This window comes from Coffea eugenioides, chromosome 1 (assembly GCF_003713205.1).
Source record: "Coffea eugenioides isolate CCC68of chromosome 1, Ceug_1.0, whole genome shotgun sequence".
NCBI classification, from domain to species: Eukaryota; Viridiplantae; Streptophyta; class Magnoliopsida; order Gentianales; family Rubiaceae; genus Coffea; species Coffea eugenioides.
The window spans coordinates 49,651,062-49,667,954 of NC_040035.1; the positions used below are offsets into that span (position 1 = coordinate 49,651,062).

Here is a 16,893-nt window from a genome sequence, read left to right on the forward strand (position 1 = left end):
ATGTCTATTCCTAGCAGCAAAGAAAGTCAAGCACTCCAGTCTCCTTCCCTTTCTTTCCTTAAGCTCCCTTTATTGCACCAGTCTCGGTCGTCGCTGTGACTGTTTGTGTTTGTGTTTGTGTTTGTGAGAGAGAGAGAGGGGGGGACAGAAAGAGAGAGCTTTGGAAAAACTAGTAGTACTGATATTATGGAATAGCCTGATAGGCATTGCTTCTTTGACCCGATCCCCTCAACAGTAAAAATCCATCATCTCAAACAAATCTTTCTTCTAGCTTTTCTTCCCAAAGACTTGATCTTTTTCCTTGTCCATCTGAACTGCAGTCGGAAGTCTGAAGACCCATTTGCTGAAAGCCATTATAAAGATTCACACCGGCTGTAAATATATATCTTTGCTTGCTAATCTTCTTTTGAGGTAGCTATTCTGATTTTTCAGTTGTTTTAGTGCTTGTATGCTACGCTGTTAATTGTTTCTTGGAAAGCAATCTGTAATTGGGTTTGAATCGTTTGAGTCAAGTCTTGCCTGTCCTCTCGGGAGCTATATTGTGTTGGTTGTGAAACTTGGGATCAATCAATCAAGCTCTCAACTTTATCAGTGGAGAACAAGATTTCTTTTTCATGTTGATTTGAAGAAACCATTCTTGCTTTTGTGGATCCTTAAATTTTCAGTTTAGGGCTCGACAGCGTCTTAGTTGCAGGTTTTGTCTCTATCCTTTTAATCGTTGTTTTTTTTTTAACTTCATTTTTTCCCTAAAATTGTCCTCATCCATGTGGAACAGATTTTGCTCATAACTTTTTCATTAATTTCAAGATTTCAAATGGATGGGTAGCCTTATGTTTGTTTTTAGTGTTTCAATTCTATAGTCGGTCTTTGCTGCATCGAGCTGGCCTCCCCCCCCCCCCCCCAAGCCAACTACAAAAAAAGAGCAAAAAAAAAAAAAACCCCCGCCAAGGTTTTGCATCACCTCATGCAGTTTTCTGGGGTAATTAGACATAATTTCCGTGGTCTATGTAACATGCTTTTACTATTATTGTTGAACAGACTCATGCCTCTGGTTTCTTGAGTTTGTTTTGAGACTGAAATTATATGCATTAGACTTAAGCGTTCCTTATTTGTATCCTCGTCTTGATTTTTGGATGTTTTGCAGAGTGCTGATTTGTTTCTGTTGGTGTGCATTTGGTTTGGGGGACCTTATGAGGCTTGGAGTTTCCAAATCTGTATATACAAGTATTCTGTGTGCCAGTCAACCATATAAGTAGTTTTTCATCCCTTGGACTATTTAGTTTCTGCTTGTGCCTTGACGAGGATGTCACTCCATAGACGAGCTCTTACTGCTCTTGCTGCTGTCCTTGCCTGGTTTTTTGCCAATGCTTCTTTCAGTAATGGTAATCCGAGAGATGTTGATTGTCTGAGAGCTGTAAAACAGACGTTAGAAGATCCGTTGAATTCCTTATCTACATGGAATTTTGACAATTCAACCGAAGGTTTTATCTGCAAGTTTACTGGAATTGAATGCTGGCATCCAGATGAGAATAAGGTGTTAAATGTACGACTTTCGAGCATGGGACTGAAGGGGGAGTTTCCGCGTGATCTTGCAAATTGCTCATCTCTGACAGGTTTAGATCTTTCCAGCAACAACATCAGTGGAAAAATTCCACCTGACATCTCCAGTATAATTAAGTTTGTTACCACTCTTGATCTGTCCTCCAACCATTTATCGGGACAAATCCCAGAAGATCTTGCAAATTGTTCATTTTTAAACAGTCTTAAGCTGGACAACAACCAACTAACGGGGCATATTCCTCTAGAGATTGGTCTACTTGATCGACTGAAGACATTTAGTGTAAAAAACAATCAGCTGACTGGGCCTGTTCCAACGTTTATAAATGCTAGTGTTAATGCAGACAGCTATGCAAGTAATCCAGGGCTATGTGGGAGTCCGCTGCCGGCGTGCCAGGGTCCTTCAAAGAAACCACGGACAGGAATTATTGTCGGGGCAGCTGTTGGTGGGGTAACCATTGCAGCTTTAGCGGTTGGTTTTGGAATGTTCTTCTTTATGCGTAGGTTGCCTGGAAAGAAGAAGGAAGATGATCCTGAAGGAAACAAATGGGCAAAGAGCCTTAAGGGTGCCAAAGGCACCAAGGTAAGATGACTATCTGTGCCTCTTGCGGTCGTAAGATGACAATATTATGCATTGGGCTATTCGCCTGACATCCAAAGAATTTTCTGAATGCAAGTTGCATGCTAGTTTTAACTGTTTTGTGTCAATGCTGTACGAGGTATGTTAGCGCTTAACAATCTCATGAATAACTGTACTGATATTCAGTTGAACTATGTCACATAATTGATTGAATAAGTTAGTGTTATATGGTAATTTTGTTGTCCTTATTAATGACCTGTAAGTCCATCATTATAACACCCAATCCTCTTATTTCCAGCTTTCAATGTTTGAGAAATCAGTTTCAAAAATGAGATTAAGTGATTTAATGAAGGCCACCAGCAATTTTAGCAAAAACAACATAATTGGGTCTGGAAGAACGGGTGCTATGTACAAGGCATTACTTGAGGATGGAACATCACTCATGGTGAAGAGGTTGCAGGACACTCAGCACTCAGAGAAAGAGTTTGTTTCTGAGATGGCTACATTAGGAAATATAAGGCACCGCAACTTGGTTCCTCTCCTGGGGTTTTGCATGGCTAAGAAAGAGAGGCTTTTAGTCTACAAGCTTATGCCGAATGGATCCCTCCATGATAAACTGCATTTCCCACATGATGCTGACAAAAAAATGGATTGGCCTTTGAGGCTTAAAATTGCTGTTCGAGCAGCTAAAGGTTTTGCATGGCTCCATCATAATTGCAATCCTCGCATTATTCATCGAAATATAAGCTCCAAATGCATTTTGTTGGATGTTGACTTTGAACCCAAGATATCTGATTTTGGACTTGCTCGGCTTATGAACCCCATTGACACTCATTTGAGTACTTTTGTCAATGGAGAATTTGGTGACTTGGGTTATGTTGCCCCTGAGTATACAAGAACCCTAGTGGCCACTCCAAAGGGGGATGTCTTCAGTTTCGGTGTTGTGCTTCTTGAGTTGGTTACAGGAGAGCTGCCTACCTCTGTGGCAAAGGCACCAGAAAGCTTTAAGGGAAACCTGGTGGAATGGATTTCCAATCTATCAATCAACTCCAAACTTCACGATGCAATTGATCAGTCTTTGGTTGCAAAGGGTTATGATGGTGAGCTTTTCCAGTTTCTCAAAGTTGCCTGTAGCTGTGTACTGCCTGCACCCAAGGAGAGGCCTACAATGTTTGAAGTATACCAGCTTTTAAGGGCCATTGGACAGCGATATAACTTCACCACAGAAGATGACATTTTGGTGCTTTCAGAAAATGGAGATGCAGATCAACTACAGGAGCTTATTGTTGCTCGTGAAGGAATAGAGATGCAATAAAGGTATGAGTAGGTGAGATAGTATTAACGAAACCATATATATGTAACTATCAAAAGTTGTTCATTTTCAAATAAATGTTGATAAATCATGTGAGCAGTTTGGTTATTAGTTTTGGGTATCATGCTGGATCACTTATAACGTGGCATGTGATTTTGCTGAATATCTTCTTATTGTTGTGTAAGCCTTAGATTAGATCTGTGATACCAGATTGTTGGGTGATCTGTGGGTTGATTCTGCCTTTGTCTTTTGTTATGGTAACTGTCTTATCATTCTTATGGTAAAGTTTATGCTACGAACCCTTTGTAACGTTGTACTTTATGCAACATGGCCCTGCTTGCTAGACAACGTTCACCAATGCACCTTCCAAACAAGAGGAAGTTCATACCTCTCTGGGTTATCAAGGTCGCTAAAATATCATCTTAGCTATGAAATTCCATTTGGCAATATAGTTTTCTTCTCTTGTTTGACATTTTCTCATGATAGTATCATTTATTTAAAGTTATTGTTGTGTAAGGCTCAGCATATATTTGGATATTGCAGTTCTTCTATGTTGGGGTTGGGATCATTAGCTTGCCTGAGCAGTTTGTTTATGACATACTTTCCTCACTCTGTAGCTCTGTGTGGATGTATTCTTTCGCTTTCATGTTGAATTTGCTTTATTAGCATGCTGTGCTGCGTTTTTTGTTTTTGTTGTTGTGCCTTCACTATATTTTTCCATTTGTTTAACCTTCTTTTTGCTTGTAAATTCTGTTAGGCCCAGCTGGGGATATAAGCTATAATTTAAAATCTTCTTGTGATTCTGTATTAATGTACAGGGTATGAAGTCCATGGTTCCTTTTCTCCTCCTTTCTGGTTTCTGCTTGAGACCTCTTCTGTCCCACTCTCTCTTCTGGAGTTATATGTAGAATTCACCAGAATTACACCAGCATCCTTTCTCTTTTTGGGTGTTTTTTGGTTTTTTTTGTGTGTGTGTGTGTGGTTTTGGATGGGATTTTGAACCTGAATCTCAGATTCTTCCATTATTCTTCATGCACATTGATACATCCAAACTTGCTAACTTATGGAACCTAAGAATATGATTCACCTGGAGCCCATATACGAAATTGAATTTTCTCTAGTGCTGTATGATGCATGCTGAAACTTGATTTATTGTGCTGTTGTGTGATGCAAGCTTACTGTTAACTATTATTGAAAAAATGTCGCTAATTATTTGTTGTTATTATCTTTAATCCTTTATGGAACCTGTAGCGCGATATTGCCCTGATGGTGCATTGCATGCTTCTGTGGCTGTATTACATCAGAAAGACGCAATTTTTCAAGCATGGTTATGCTTTCAAAAAGGCTTGGATAATATATGGCACAACAACCAATAGAGTCTCAGATGGCCATGACAGTGTGTAATTTCAGAACAGCAGTGTGTTGTTTCATAGTTAAAACTGAGAGAAACAAACGAGGCATGGACATTACAAGTTTTATCCTCGTAATATCACACTCGTATGTCTCCTTTATTCTTCCATCTTCCTCTTTAATACCTCATTCCCAAGAGATAATATGGGTAGGGGTAGCTAAATATACTTCGCATAAGTGACAAATTTCTCGTGTGTTCCCTGCCTTCCCTTTCGTCAGTAAACCTTGTGGTAAATGTCCTACTACTTTATTGGGAACTTCATTAGGGGAGCAAGACATGCAACGATACACTTAGCGGACAGCGTCTATCCTGCCACTCTGCCTAGTTTGAAAGCACACTTGCATGAAGACATGCACACACACACACACACACGAACAATTAGAGACATGCACATGTACACATACATAAATTGAAAGCAGTGATTAAGCTGACCGACAGCAGTAAAAAAGGGATTACCTTTCCTGTACCTTTGAAGGTTCAGTTCTTATGAGACTCTGTTATTTACTAACTCTATAATATTTTGTTATCCTGTTTATCTTTGATAGAGGTTCTGATATTTTGATTTTCTTTTTGGTGGTTGTTATTTGTATGATATATTTATCGTGTGCTAAATCTGCCCTCCTTGGTTCTGCTCACGCACTTTGTTATTCTCTGCCGAGTAGTGCTTAACCTTTAGCATGCATTTGGCTAGGCAAAGAATTTCAATTTCTTTTGTTTTGTGGTTTCCAGTACTTTTCCACTGTTATGCAGGCATTTCCATTTTTCTTAGGACATCATAGGTTTTATGGAACTTGTGTCTGTCTTCCCAAAATTCTTCCTCCCTCTCAATTTACCCGAATCTGATGCACAGGCTGAAGTTGCATTTTCACTCGGAAGTGTTGTCTGAAACATAACAATCCAAATCCACGTCTTTTTCTGCCGGAAGAAGTATCTCAACTATCTGGAAAGCAAATAATATGTAGTCTTCGTTGTTAGTTAGATATACAAGGGATACCAAATACATTATGCAGAACTTACCAGCCTTGCTTTTAAGAGAGGTATTTGAGTACCAAAGCTATAAGAAAACTCAGATTCTCTGGTAACCACCATGCCTACTGGTGTAGACGGTGGTCTTGAGTTGTTAAAACAGTCTTGTGCTATATTTATAGCGTTCCTTTCCGATTGAGAATTTGCCAAGTGAGTTTTCTTGAAGAGCTGTGTTGATTCGATTCGACCATTTGTATCTTTTAAAGCCCCGCCCCGCCCCCATCATCTTTCTTCTGAGAAGAAGATGGCACCTGGTCTTTTTCTCTTCAGCTGATTTGGTTGACAGAGTGCTCATCTAAAGCGGCTGACGCTGTTCCAATTTTGTAGTATTGGTCGCATCTACTACGTTAGTTTACCTTTAAAATCCGACTCTGTTATGTTGTGTCGGTGGACAACAAACATGCCCCTCGAGTACCAGGAAATGGTCAAATTGGTCACCGCCTAAACTCGCCGTTGTCGTCATTTTGTCGCGTCAGTTCTTATTGATGCGGCCGCCGGCAACTCAGAATTATGCCACGTAAGCTGTAACGCGCGAAAGAAAATAATAAAAAAAAAAACATATAATAGCTCATTGATGCTGCGGAATCCATCCAAGTGGCAGGATGATCAGAAGGCTGCTCCCGTGTTGCTCTCTAACCTTGTGAGGTTTAAAATCTTCAATAAATTTAAAAATGATTCATGGATTTTGGTTTTAAGATTCAGCTCAACTGGCAGAGATATCAATCAATCAATTGTGAGATTCGTTCTATTTCTTTAGTTCTTCCGTTCTCTAGTTATTAAATAGTACAATACCTTAAACCTATAATAGCAAATCAAGTTTGCTTTTCTCTGTTTTTTCTTCCGGTTGGTTTACTGACTAAATTGGTCAAAATGATTTTAAATACTCGTTGTAGAGAGTCGAGCGACCTTGTTCACCACAAAAAAAAAAAAAAAATTGGGTAATTAACTCGTGCCATTTTGAATAATTTGGTGATCATTTTGGTCATTTACTATTTGAGATATATATTTCGTTGGGAGAATGATTAATACTTTTTTTTTAAATTTTTATAAATACCTTGTTTCATGCGAAGATGAATGGACTTAAGTGTGTAACCCAATATTGTTGAAGGCCGTAAGCCCCCAAAAAAGTCTACAATATCTATAAGAAGAAAAGTTAAAAGGGAATAGGAATATAGGATGGGATATGTTGTGATGATGCTGTCCCATCTTTCAAAGTAATCGTACTTTGGTTTGCCAAAAAAGGATCTTTTCAAGTAAACGGTCGACTTGACAATCTTTCGAGGTAATCAATATATCGCCGAAAACAAAAAGAATATCTTTCAAGCAAGCAGCCGACTTAACGCTTTAAAGAATTCTTTGCTGACCGCGGGTGGCGCTTTCTACATAAATTATTGGGACACGAGGACGTAGAACGGTGTTGGACCGGCGGTGCAAGGCTTGTAATGATCAGAGATTTAAACAATTCGACGGCCAACATCTGATCGGAGTCATTTGTCGGTCGAGTCAAGTGTTAACTGTGTCTGTGCGAAGATGAGACATGCATGAAAACCTCGGATATAGTAATAAATTATTAGTACATGAGATGAGATGCTACGTCTTGGTTTGAATATAGAGTATTGCTTCATTGGTACGACCAAAATGTTTTCTCAAAATTAGGTGTTTACCAACTGATAACGTCAGGCAATACCAGAGTGCCCCCCAACGCCTTCTGAGTCGTCGTGATGCTTTTGTGTCCCACAAGAATTTTTTTTTTTTCCCAGAAAACAAAAAATTACAAACGTCTGTTTGAACTTTCTCTTAGCTATGGCCATTCCTGACTTTGACTGATATGTAATTAGTGGCAGAATAATAGTCAACAAAACCTAACAAAGTTCCACCACGGGAAAACGAAACACAAGAAGAAGAACAAGATGTACACAATTTTATTTTTTATTTTTTTTTTTAAAAAACCGAGAGGGAGTAGTAGAAGATTTCAATCGAGGCACAAGTTCATTAGAATATTCCCATTACTTTGTAAACGATAGTATTAACCGCAGTTAGCACGAAATTTTTTCTTCTGCTATAGTATTCCCGTGCATTATTGTTCTTTTTTTTTTTATGCTAAACTTTCACAAGTTCGTCGCAGTCTCATCGCACACAGCAAAATACACGAGAGACATATTACAATTTACAAGCAAGAAAAATAAAACTACTTTCTTTTCTTAATTTGGGAAAAATGAAAAACTACTAAACGATAAAAGTAGAAAAGCAAGAACAATGGAAAATCTCCAATTTGTCAAGCATCTGGTTGTCCGGCACCGCTAATTAATTCGGCTACAAATTCATCAATATTCCTGTCAGAACTCCCACCCTCATCAATAGCTTCCTTAGCTAAAGTCTTCCATTTAATGCCATTCTCTTTGATCTGCTTTCCCCTTTCTCCCTCCATAATCTCCCTTATACAGGAAACTAACGTTTCCCTTCTCACAATGCCTTTCTCATCAGCAGCAGCCCTCACACCAACCCCCCAAACGTCCTCAATAAACTTAGCATTGGTGGGCTGGTCCGTTAACAGCGGCGCTGCCACCACCGGCACGCCTAAACTCAATGCCTCCATCACCGAATTGAGCCCACAGTGGGTAACGAAACATGCAACCGATTCATGTGCTAATACCTCAAGCTGTGGACTCCATGTCACCACCAAACCTTTCTCCGACGTCTCATCAACGAAGTTGCTTGGTAGCTTTTCCTTCTCAAGCGCCCTCACCACCCATAAGAATCTGAATCCGATCTCCATCAAAGCTGAAGCTATTTCCTCGACTTGTTCTGCTTCGATCCCTATCCAGCTACCGAATGCCACATAAACAACCGAGTCCTTCGGTTGATTGTCTAGCCAGTTGATGCACAAGCTCGAGTCTGGCTTGTAGAGATTGATCCCATAACCTGTATCATCCTCAAGGCGTTTATCCAAGAACATGGATGGAACTGTTGGACCCACTGTCTTCACTCGCCAAAGTCTCGCCATCCAATTCACCGCCTGTTTGATGATAACAACAAACAAAAAGAGATCAAAGTTGGTAGATTTATTATACTGCATAGAATTTAGGATCCCTGTAAGTCATACTCTTCTTGCTGAGAGAGAGGCTCAGTAAGTAGGAAAGGTGTATGCAGTGTAGTTGTATAAGGGGATGAAATGCTTACATCTTCCTCCAATTTGTGGAAATTGCTGAGGATGACCCAATCTGCTTGATCAACGTTGGAGAACTGATTGACAAGTATGTGACGAAAAGCAGGATACGAATCGGGAAGGTAGATAAAGGACGGAGTTTCCTTTGGTTGGAGCAGCGGCAATCCAGGAAGGGAAATAGGTGAGTCTGAAAGAGGGACCGGTAGAAGCCCATGATAAACATGGTAGTAGATGCTGTTTACAGCACAAGTTTGAGTGAAAAAAGCAGCCGTAACAAGTCCAAACCGCTTAGCTACATCAAGAGCCCATGTCAAGTGTGGATCATAAATCACGGCCTGAACTGGTTCGCCATCGTCTTCTAGTTTCGTGATAAGATCAGCCAAGGTTTTCGAGCCGACGGTGGCAAATTTTTCCACGTAGGCCTCGAAGCTTTCAGCTGCTGCATAGCCACCGTCGTCGTAGCCATCTGAAATGGTTTCAAAGTTAATTGACCTCTTAGGATCGGCGTGCATAGACTCGGACAGGGAGACAGTGTTGGCAAAGGTGACTTTGACACCCTTTGCCTCCAAACGTTTACAGAATTGGAGCAAGGGGTTTATGTGGCCCTGGACAGGTAATGGCAGAGCTAGAACATGAACCTTGCTTGATGCCATCGTCATTTCCTTCGATTTTTCTGTGTATTTCTGTCCGAGTACTGCGACTACTAAGAACTAATAAGAATGCCGTTCTTACCCAGTGGACCGCAGTCTTCTGCTGGCCGCCAGAGTTGACTTGTCAGAAAGAAAAAGATAGGGAAAGGAGCTGGGAAGGCGGGAAAACTTGCAGTGCAAGCGTTGTCGACCGATTTTGCGCATTTCAATAAAATGTAAATTTGTTTGTTTATATATTATGCAAATTAATTGTAACACAAAATGTAAGTTTAGAACACTTTGTTGTGAGTTGAGAGCCCAATCAAGGGTATTTAACTTCAGGAATAGTTGCTCCTGCCCCTAATTTCGGGAAGAATGATTTGTAAAAATTCTTAAAAGTTTTGTTGTCCTCACCCTTCCTTGATGCCTGCAGGCTGAAGCACGTTTTCATGGATGAGGGGCAGAGCGGTCCATCTGATGACCGTTCCTGAGCTGTTCACGGTCAAAATTTGAGTCAAAAAAATTATACGATCCAAATTATTTTTTGTACCTCGTTTTTAATGACGTATGTGGGATTCACAAAAATTTGTTTTAAAATTACACGTTGTCCAAATAAAGTTACGCCGTATGTAAACAAAATTATGCGATGCACAAAATCGCTAGGAACGGTTGCACCTACCCGTGGTCCCGTTTTCATGCATCCTGAGTTTCCATTCCCCATGTATTAACTTGGGAAAAAAAAAATAAAAAGAACTGCCAGGATATCTTGAACGTTGGCATATGATGATCTTCCAATTTCCAATGGTTTTAGATGGAATTTTCATCGTAACATATTTCGGGGACTGCTTTTGCATTGTAATTCATCCATTAGTACTTTTTTTTTTGTATTATCAAACAAACCAGTTATTGATTGGATGAATTTTCAAGACACAGTTAGGGTCTGTTTGGTTGGAAGTAAAATGTTTTCCTTGGGAAAATATTTTCCGTAGAAGTAATTTTCCATGAAAATCATTTCCCTTTCATCATTTTCAGGTGTTTGGTTAGCTTATTGAAAATATTTTCTTACTTCATTTTTCTGGTGTTTGTTTAACTTTTGAAATATTTTCACTTTTATCTCTATCTTTACTTTCTACACATTATAACTACATACTTCTTCCCATGCAAAATAAGAAAATTTATCTCATTGTTTAACTTTAAAAAATCTTGAAAAAATGTATATATGAATAAAAAATATCTCCTTAAGCAATAAACAAATTGCTGGCCATTTAGTGTCAAATATCAATCACATGCAATGCTTATTGTGACATATATCTTGCACTCTCACTGCTGAAAGTTTCTCTAGAAAAGAATGTCCCTATTATATATAATTAATTACTAGCATAGGATGAGCAAAATGAGGTTTTTTTTTTATTTTGAATATACTAGGGGGAGGGTTGGGTGGTACGGGGGAGAGAGTGTAAGGAAGAGGTTTTGGGTTCGAGTCCTCCTGTTTACACTAAAAAAAAAAAAAAGAACATACTACAAAATGTTTTCAGTAAGTTTGGAACATGCTACAAGCGGGATGCATGCATTTCGGAAAATAACTTCAGTAAGTTTGGAAGGGAAGTTGTTTTCCATAAGATGAGTGAAAATATTTTACATAGGAAAATGTTTTCAGTAACTTTTGTGCAACCAAACACGAGAAATTAGGAAAATATTTTCCTGAAAAACATTTTCACCCGAAACAAACGGACCCTTAATATTTATGAAATGCGATGCAGAGACTCGTCAATTTTTGAATGGACTCATTCAGTATGCAGTCATCTTCCAAACAAGTTTTCTTTCTTCCATTTTTTTTTTTTTTTTGGGGATTTTTTAGCACATCTAAATGTTTTTTTTATACACAAATTCATTTTAGAATCCAAATTCAAATTGAAATGATCTGATATAGATCCAAACGACTCAACCTTCAACATTAATTTAAAGAGGAAAAAAAATTGTTTAAGAAGATTGCCGTTCAATTATAGCGGCTGGAATTTTAGATGAAGAACCAACCAAACCTCTTAGAACGGTCTTTCTGTGCAAGGCTTGTAATAATAATGATAATAATCATATTTGCATGGGGGGATAGGTACGTGCTATTCGACGGCTGGCTAATTGGACTATTGACCTCTTTATGTCTTCTTTTGCCAAAGCACGTTACCGGCTATTGTCTTTTATTCTAGTGGTCATTGACGTTAGGTTAGTTGGCCCTTCTCTTCAAAAAAAACTCCAGCATCCTTTTGCCATGTACTCTCAGCCAAGACATGGAGTATTATACTTTGCTTCGGCCAACACTTTCTCAATTAAAATTAGGGTTTGGCTAATGAATGATTGAAAAATTCGTCAAAATAGTTTCAAGGGTTAATTTTTTGACGAAAGGTAAAATTAATTTGAGAAGGGATAGTAAATGTAAATGTGTGCATTGATGTGATAAGTTAGTGTATTTTTTTAAAAAAAAAAAAAAAATCCTTAAAATCAAACATCAGACTTTACACTCTGAATCAACAATTCCCCTTAGATAATTAATCGTCACAATAACTCGATTAGAGTTGATAGATAGTTGGATACCCAAATTATTTCAAATGATATTTGACATGTATCATAAACATATTTTTCAACTCTTTTTTTTATCTCAGATACATCACATCACAAAAAGTGTTACAGTAATTATTTTAAATAATATTTCAAATAAATACTCTATCCAAACAGATGTGTTAATTAATAGTCACGACACTACTGCCTATTTCTTTTTTTTTTTTAATCCCACAATAATAATAATATTTTCTTTCCCAAAAACAAAGACAATAATATTTTCTTTCCCAAAAAACGCAGTGAAAAACAAACGGCTCTTTAATTCTCCCTCGCAATCGCAGAAGGATGGAACTTATTCTTACTTGTAGCCGTCCTCAATCAATTAAATTCCTCTCTGTTCTTTGTAGTCTTGTACGGAGCAAACTCAAGAACAAAGATCTGCAGTTGCTTGCTAAAAGCCAAAAAGAAACAAGAATATTAACATGCGTTTGTTGCGTACCCAAAACCAAAAGAGACGGAGGAAGGCCCGGGGGAAGAGATAGCGACAGAGACGAGTTCACAAGAAGAAAAGTCGAGCCACACTTTTCTAGTAGAAGAAGAAACTAAAACGATTTTGATAAAAGAAAAAACGAACCTCTCGTAATCTTTTCTTTCCATACAATCTTTCTTTAATTATATATTTTTTTCCACAAGTTCATAGAATTTATTTTCTTTATCCAACTTGATATTACTTTAACCGAAGCATGAATGATTGATTGATGCTATTATGCATAAATTGTAGTGTAAATAATCGATGATGATGTTACCCCTAGCCTAGCCATCTTGAATGAATATTTTGGCACATAATTATAAACACTCCCACGAAGACACGTAGTATATGTTAGCCAATGCATTTCATTTGGAGTCATTCGTCAGCAGCTAGCTGTGCATTACACCTAACATAATAAAATATTTATTAGATGAGAGTATTGTACAATTGCCCACGCACCCCCTTGACTGGGGATGTAATCGAGCCGAGTCAAACTCGAGTAGTGCTATACTCGAGCTCGAATCGACTCATATATCCCTAGGCTCGAGCTCGATCGAGTCAAAAAAATTAATACTCGAAACTTGACTCGATGTACTCACTTTAAGCTCGAAACTCGACTCGATAAGGCTCGACCCTTAGTCAAGCCTTATCAAGCCGAGTCTAATCAAGTTTTTTGACTCGACTCGACCAAAAAACTGAGGCATTTTTTAGACATTTTTTCTTTTTAGATATTTTTATAATTATGTTATTACTTTTTTACCCTTATAAAATTTTATTATAAAGAAGAGTATATTGTAAATTCCATTTAACCACCCATAATAGTCATTTTATAATTATAATACATATATATTATTTAAATTATAAATATATTATTTAAATAGCCCGGCTCGACAAACTTCGAACCAAAAATTTGAGACTTGAAACTCGACTCGAACGCCAATCGAGCTACTCGAAACTCGACTCGAACTCGGTCAACCCGAGTTCGAGCCAAGTCGTTGACTACTCGCGAGTAGCTCGGCTCGCGTACATCCCTACCCTTGACCCTCCTTTCAAGCCGACTGAGTTCAGAAATTTTGAAAAGAAATGTGTGGTGTTTGTATTCTGGATCGTTCCTAACTTAAATTACGTACGAGGAAATTTGCTTTTGAATCTTCTAAGTACCATTAATGACAAGGGCCTTTTCCTTTGTAGTATTTTCAATTGGAAAGAAACTTGTGATTCTTTCGTCCCACCAGAATTTCTTCTTTCCCAAAATGCAAATGGCTTTTTTCTTCCCCGCAATCCCACATGGATTCAGCTTTCTCTTGGCCGTCGCCATTCCTAACTTGGACTGATAATTGAAATTGCCAGCAAACCTTGTTCGGTTTCGGTTCGCACGGTAGGATCAAGTGTGATTGGATAGGAAATTATTTGAAATATTATTTAAAATAATTATCATAGCAAGTTCTGCGATGCGTTATTTATGAGGTAAAAATGTGTGTTAAAAAATAAATTTGTGATACACCTTTTACAACGTGATATATATGAAATAAAAATGTGATTAAGAAAAATAAAAAAAGGTGCATTGAAAACATGTATTTGAAATATAGGTAAATAATTTTTTTTGGCAAATAACTCCTATCCAAAAATGGACTTGACTCCTCTTTATTGGATTTTCTTTGTTTTCTGTGGTGCACATTTGGATGCGTGACAGGTGTATTCATTTATTAACTTTGATGCATGACATTTGTATTCATTTATTAACAAGGGTTAGGATTGATCAAATATAAGACCATCATGTCCTTTTCTAATAATTGTCGAAAATGTAGAGAGTCCACCACCACGGAGGAGCCAAATTCAACCAAACACACCCGAGAGAGGGAAAGACAGGAGACTTCACCCGTAGAAAGGTTAAGCACAATTTTCTGGCTGAAGAAACTAATAAAATATATAAGTTGTCTCATTTACTTCATATATTTCAAAGAAACACGAATCATGACATAGAATTTATCGGTACAAGAAATTATTACAAATATAAAAGTACTAAATTATTTATCACGAGAGTACTGTTTGGAGGACAAGGTACGTTGCCCTTTTCAGTGTAGCATCCACGTCTAGTTCTTGGCTTTCTGGCCTGCTAATCCAGCAACAAATTCATCAATGTTCTTATCAGAACTTCCACCGTCATCAATAGCTTCTTTAGCTAAAGCCTTCCATTCAATGGCATTCTCTTTAATCTGCTTTCCCTTTTCTCCCTCCATAATGTCCCTTATACAAGAAACTAACGTTTCCCTTCTCACAATTCCTCTCTCATCCGCATCAGCCTTTACACCAACCCCCCAAATGTCCGCGAGAAACTTAGCATTGGTGGGCTGGTCTGTCCACTGCGGCGCTGCCACCACCGGCACCCCTAAACTCAACGCCTCCAGCACTGAATTGAACCCGCAATGAGTAACAAAACAAGCGACGGATTCATGTGCCAATACCTCAAGCTGTGGACTCCATGTCACCACCAAGCCTTTCTCGGATGTCTCCTCAGCAAATTTGCTTGGGAGCTTTTCCTTCTCAAATGCTCTCACGACCCACAAGAATTTGAATCCGCTTTCCTTCAAAGCTGAAGCTATTTCCTCCACTTGTTCTACGTCAATTTCTGTCCAGCTACCAAATGATACATAAACAACCGAGTCCTTAGGTTGACTATTTAGCCAGTTGATGCACAAGCTGGAGTCCGGCTTGAAGAGATTTATTCCATAACCGATATCATCTTGAAGGCGTTTATCCAAGTAAATGGATGGAACTGTTGGACCGACTGTAATCACTCGCCAAAGTTTCGCCATCCAATTCACCGCCTGTTTGATGGTAACAACAAACAAAAAGAGATCAAAGTTGGTAGATTTATTATACTGCATAGAATTTAGGATCCCTGCAAGTCATACTCTTCTTGCTAAGAGAGAGGCTCAGTAAGTAGGAAAGGCGTATGCAGTATAGTTGTATAAGGCGAAGAAATGCTTACATCTTCCTCCAATTTGTGGAAATTGTTGAGGATGACCCAATCTGCTTGATCAACGTTGGAGAACTGATTGACAAGCATGTGAAGAAAAGCAGGATACGAATCGGGAAGGTAAACAAAGGACGGAGTTTCCTTTGGTTGGAGCAGTGGCAATCCAGGAAGGGAAATAGGTGAGTGTGAAAGAGGGACCGGTAGAAGTCCATGATAAACATTGTAGTAGATGCTGTTTACAGCACAAGTTTGAGTGAAAAAAGCAGCTGTAACAAGTCCAAATTGCTTAGCTACATCAAGAGCCCATGGTAAGAATGAATCATAAATCACGGCCTGAACTGGTTCGCCCTTGTCTTCAAGCTTCCTGATAAGATCAGCCAACGTCTTTGAGCCGAAGGTGGCCAGTTTTTCAAGATAGGCCCCGGGGCTTTCAGCTGCCGCATAGCCACCTTCATCATGGCCATCTGAAATGGTCTCGAAATTAATTGCGCTCTTGGGATCTGCGGGGATAGACTTGGAGATGAAGACGCTGTTGATAAAGGTGGTTTTGACGCCTTTTGCCACCAAACGTTTACAGAATTGGAGCATGGGGTTTATGTGGCCTTGGGCAGGATATGGCAGAACTAAAACATGAACTTTGCTGGAATTCATCATGAATTAATCCCTTTTAAGTTTGCCCTTTTGTTTATGTTTCAGCTGTTTCCTGAACCTTGAGTACTCTCAAGTTTCTTCTTTTTCCTCGCGATAGCAACTCCAAGTCGATCTATAACTATGGTTGCATTTGTATGTTTGTAACTTGTACCCTATACATATATATATATGGCGATCGACTAGCTCTCGTTTTCCGTAGGAGATATGGAAGGATGGACCTTCGCACTGCTTTCCAAATTTACCCCTTATTATTCCATATCAAACGGCGGCCTATTATTAGTGGTTGGTAAGTCAAATTTGGCAAAATTCTTGTGGCAGAAACCAAATTGACTGTTTGCTTGACTTTAGATGTGAGGTGCATAATTTGCACTGCTAGCTACAGTCTTTCTTTCACTAGCAGATAAAAAGGGCTAAAATTGGAATGTGAATGATAATATTAATATGATTATTGTCTGCCAATATTAGTCAGTAACACAAAAAATTTGAGATAGACAAAAAG

The 16,893-nt window shown here is 38.6% G+C and overlaps 3 protein-coding genes across 7 annotated transcripts; 1 reads left to right on the forward strand and 2 right to left on the reverse strand.

The window, feature by feature from the left end:
- Nucleotides 1-6,040, forward strand: LOC113748456 (probably inactive leucine-rich repeat receptor-like protein kinase At5g48380). Of its 5 annotated transcripts, none has more exons than XM_027292034.1 (4): nt 1-411; nt 1,145-2,140; nt 2,436-3,454; nt 5,711-6,040. In XM_027292034.1, exons 2-3 carry the CDS (start codon nt 1,304-1,306, stop codon nt 3,450-3,452), a joined length of 1,854 nt encoding a protein of 617 aa, XP_027147835.1. In that variant the 5' UTR covers nt 1-411; nt 1,145-1,303; the 3' UTR covers nt 3,453-3,454; nt 5,711-6,040. The 5 variants fall into 5 exon arrangements, with proteins under 5 accessions (XP_027147835.1, XP_027147834.1, XP_027147836.1 ...); XM_027292033.1 differs by lacking the exon at nt 5,711-6,040 and adding an exon at nt 4,701-5,326; XM_027292035.1 differs by lacking the exon at nt 5,711-6,040 and adding an exon at nt 4,268-4,655.
- Nucleotides 6,041-8,052: 2,012 nt separating this feature from the next.
- On the reverse strand, nt 8,053-9,792 carry LOC113778628 (UDP-glycosyltransferase 74G1-like). Its single transcript, XM_027324092.1, has 2 exons — nt 9,067-9,792; nt 8,053-8,902 (listed from the first exon to the last, which is right to left on the reverse strand). Exons 1-2 carry the CDS (start codon nt 9,709-9,711, stop codon nt 8,162-8,164), a joined length of 1,386 nt encoding a protein of 461 aa, XP_027179893.1. The 5' UTR covers nt 9,712-9,792; the 3' UTR covers nt 8,053-8,161.
- A 4,897-nt stretch (nt 9,793-14,689) lies between these two features.
- On the reverse strand, nt 14,690-16,505 carry LOC113776443 (UDP-glycosyltransferase 74G1-like). The gene is made up of 2 exons (XM_027321610.1): nt 15,756-16,505; nt 14,690-15,591 (listed from the first exon to the last, which is right to left on the reverse strand). The coding sequence occupies exons 1-2, from the start codon at nt 16,395-16,397 to the stop codon at nt 14,857-14,859; spliced, it is 1,377 nt and encodes a 458-aa protein (XP_027177411.1). The 5' UTR covers nt 16,398-16,505; the 3' UTR covers nt 14,690-14,856.
- Between the last annotated feature and the right edge of the window lie 388 nt (nt 16,506-16,893).

Coding starts and splice junctions, on each gene's coding strand:
- LOC113748456 (XM_027292034.1), top strand. CDS start 1,304: ATGTCACTCCATAGACGAGCTCTTACTGCTCTTGCTGCTGTCCTTGCC. Junction 2,141..2,435: donor AGGGTGCCAAAGGCACCAAG/GTAAGATGACTA, acceptor TCTTATTTCCAG/CTTTCAATGTTTGAGAAATC.
- LOC113778628 (XM_027324092.1), bottom strand. CDS start 9,711: ATGACGATGGCATCAAGCAAGGTTCATGTTCTAGCTCTGCCATTACCT. Junction 8,903..9,066: donor TCCACAAATTGGAGGAAGAT/GTAAGCATTTCA, acceptor ATCATCAAACAG/GCGGTGAATTGGATGGCGAG.
- LOC113776443 (XM_027321610.1), bottom strand. CDS start 16,397: ATGATGAATTCCAGCAAAGTTCATGTTTTAGTTCTGCCATATCCTGCC. Junction 15,592..15,755: donor TCCACAAATTGGAGGAAGAT/GTAAGCATTTCT, acceptor ACCATCAAACAG/GCGGTGAATTGGATGGCGAA.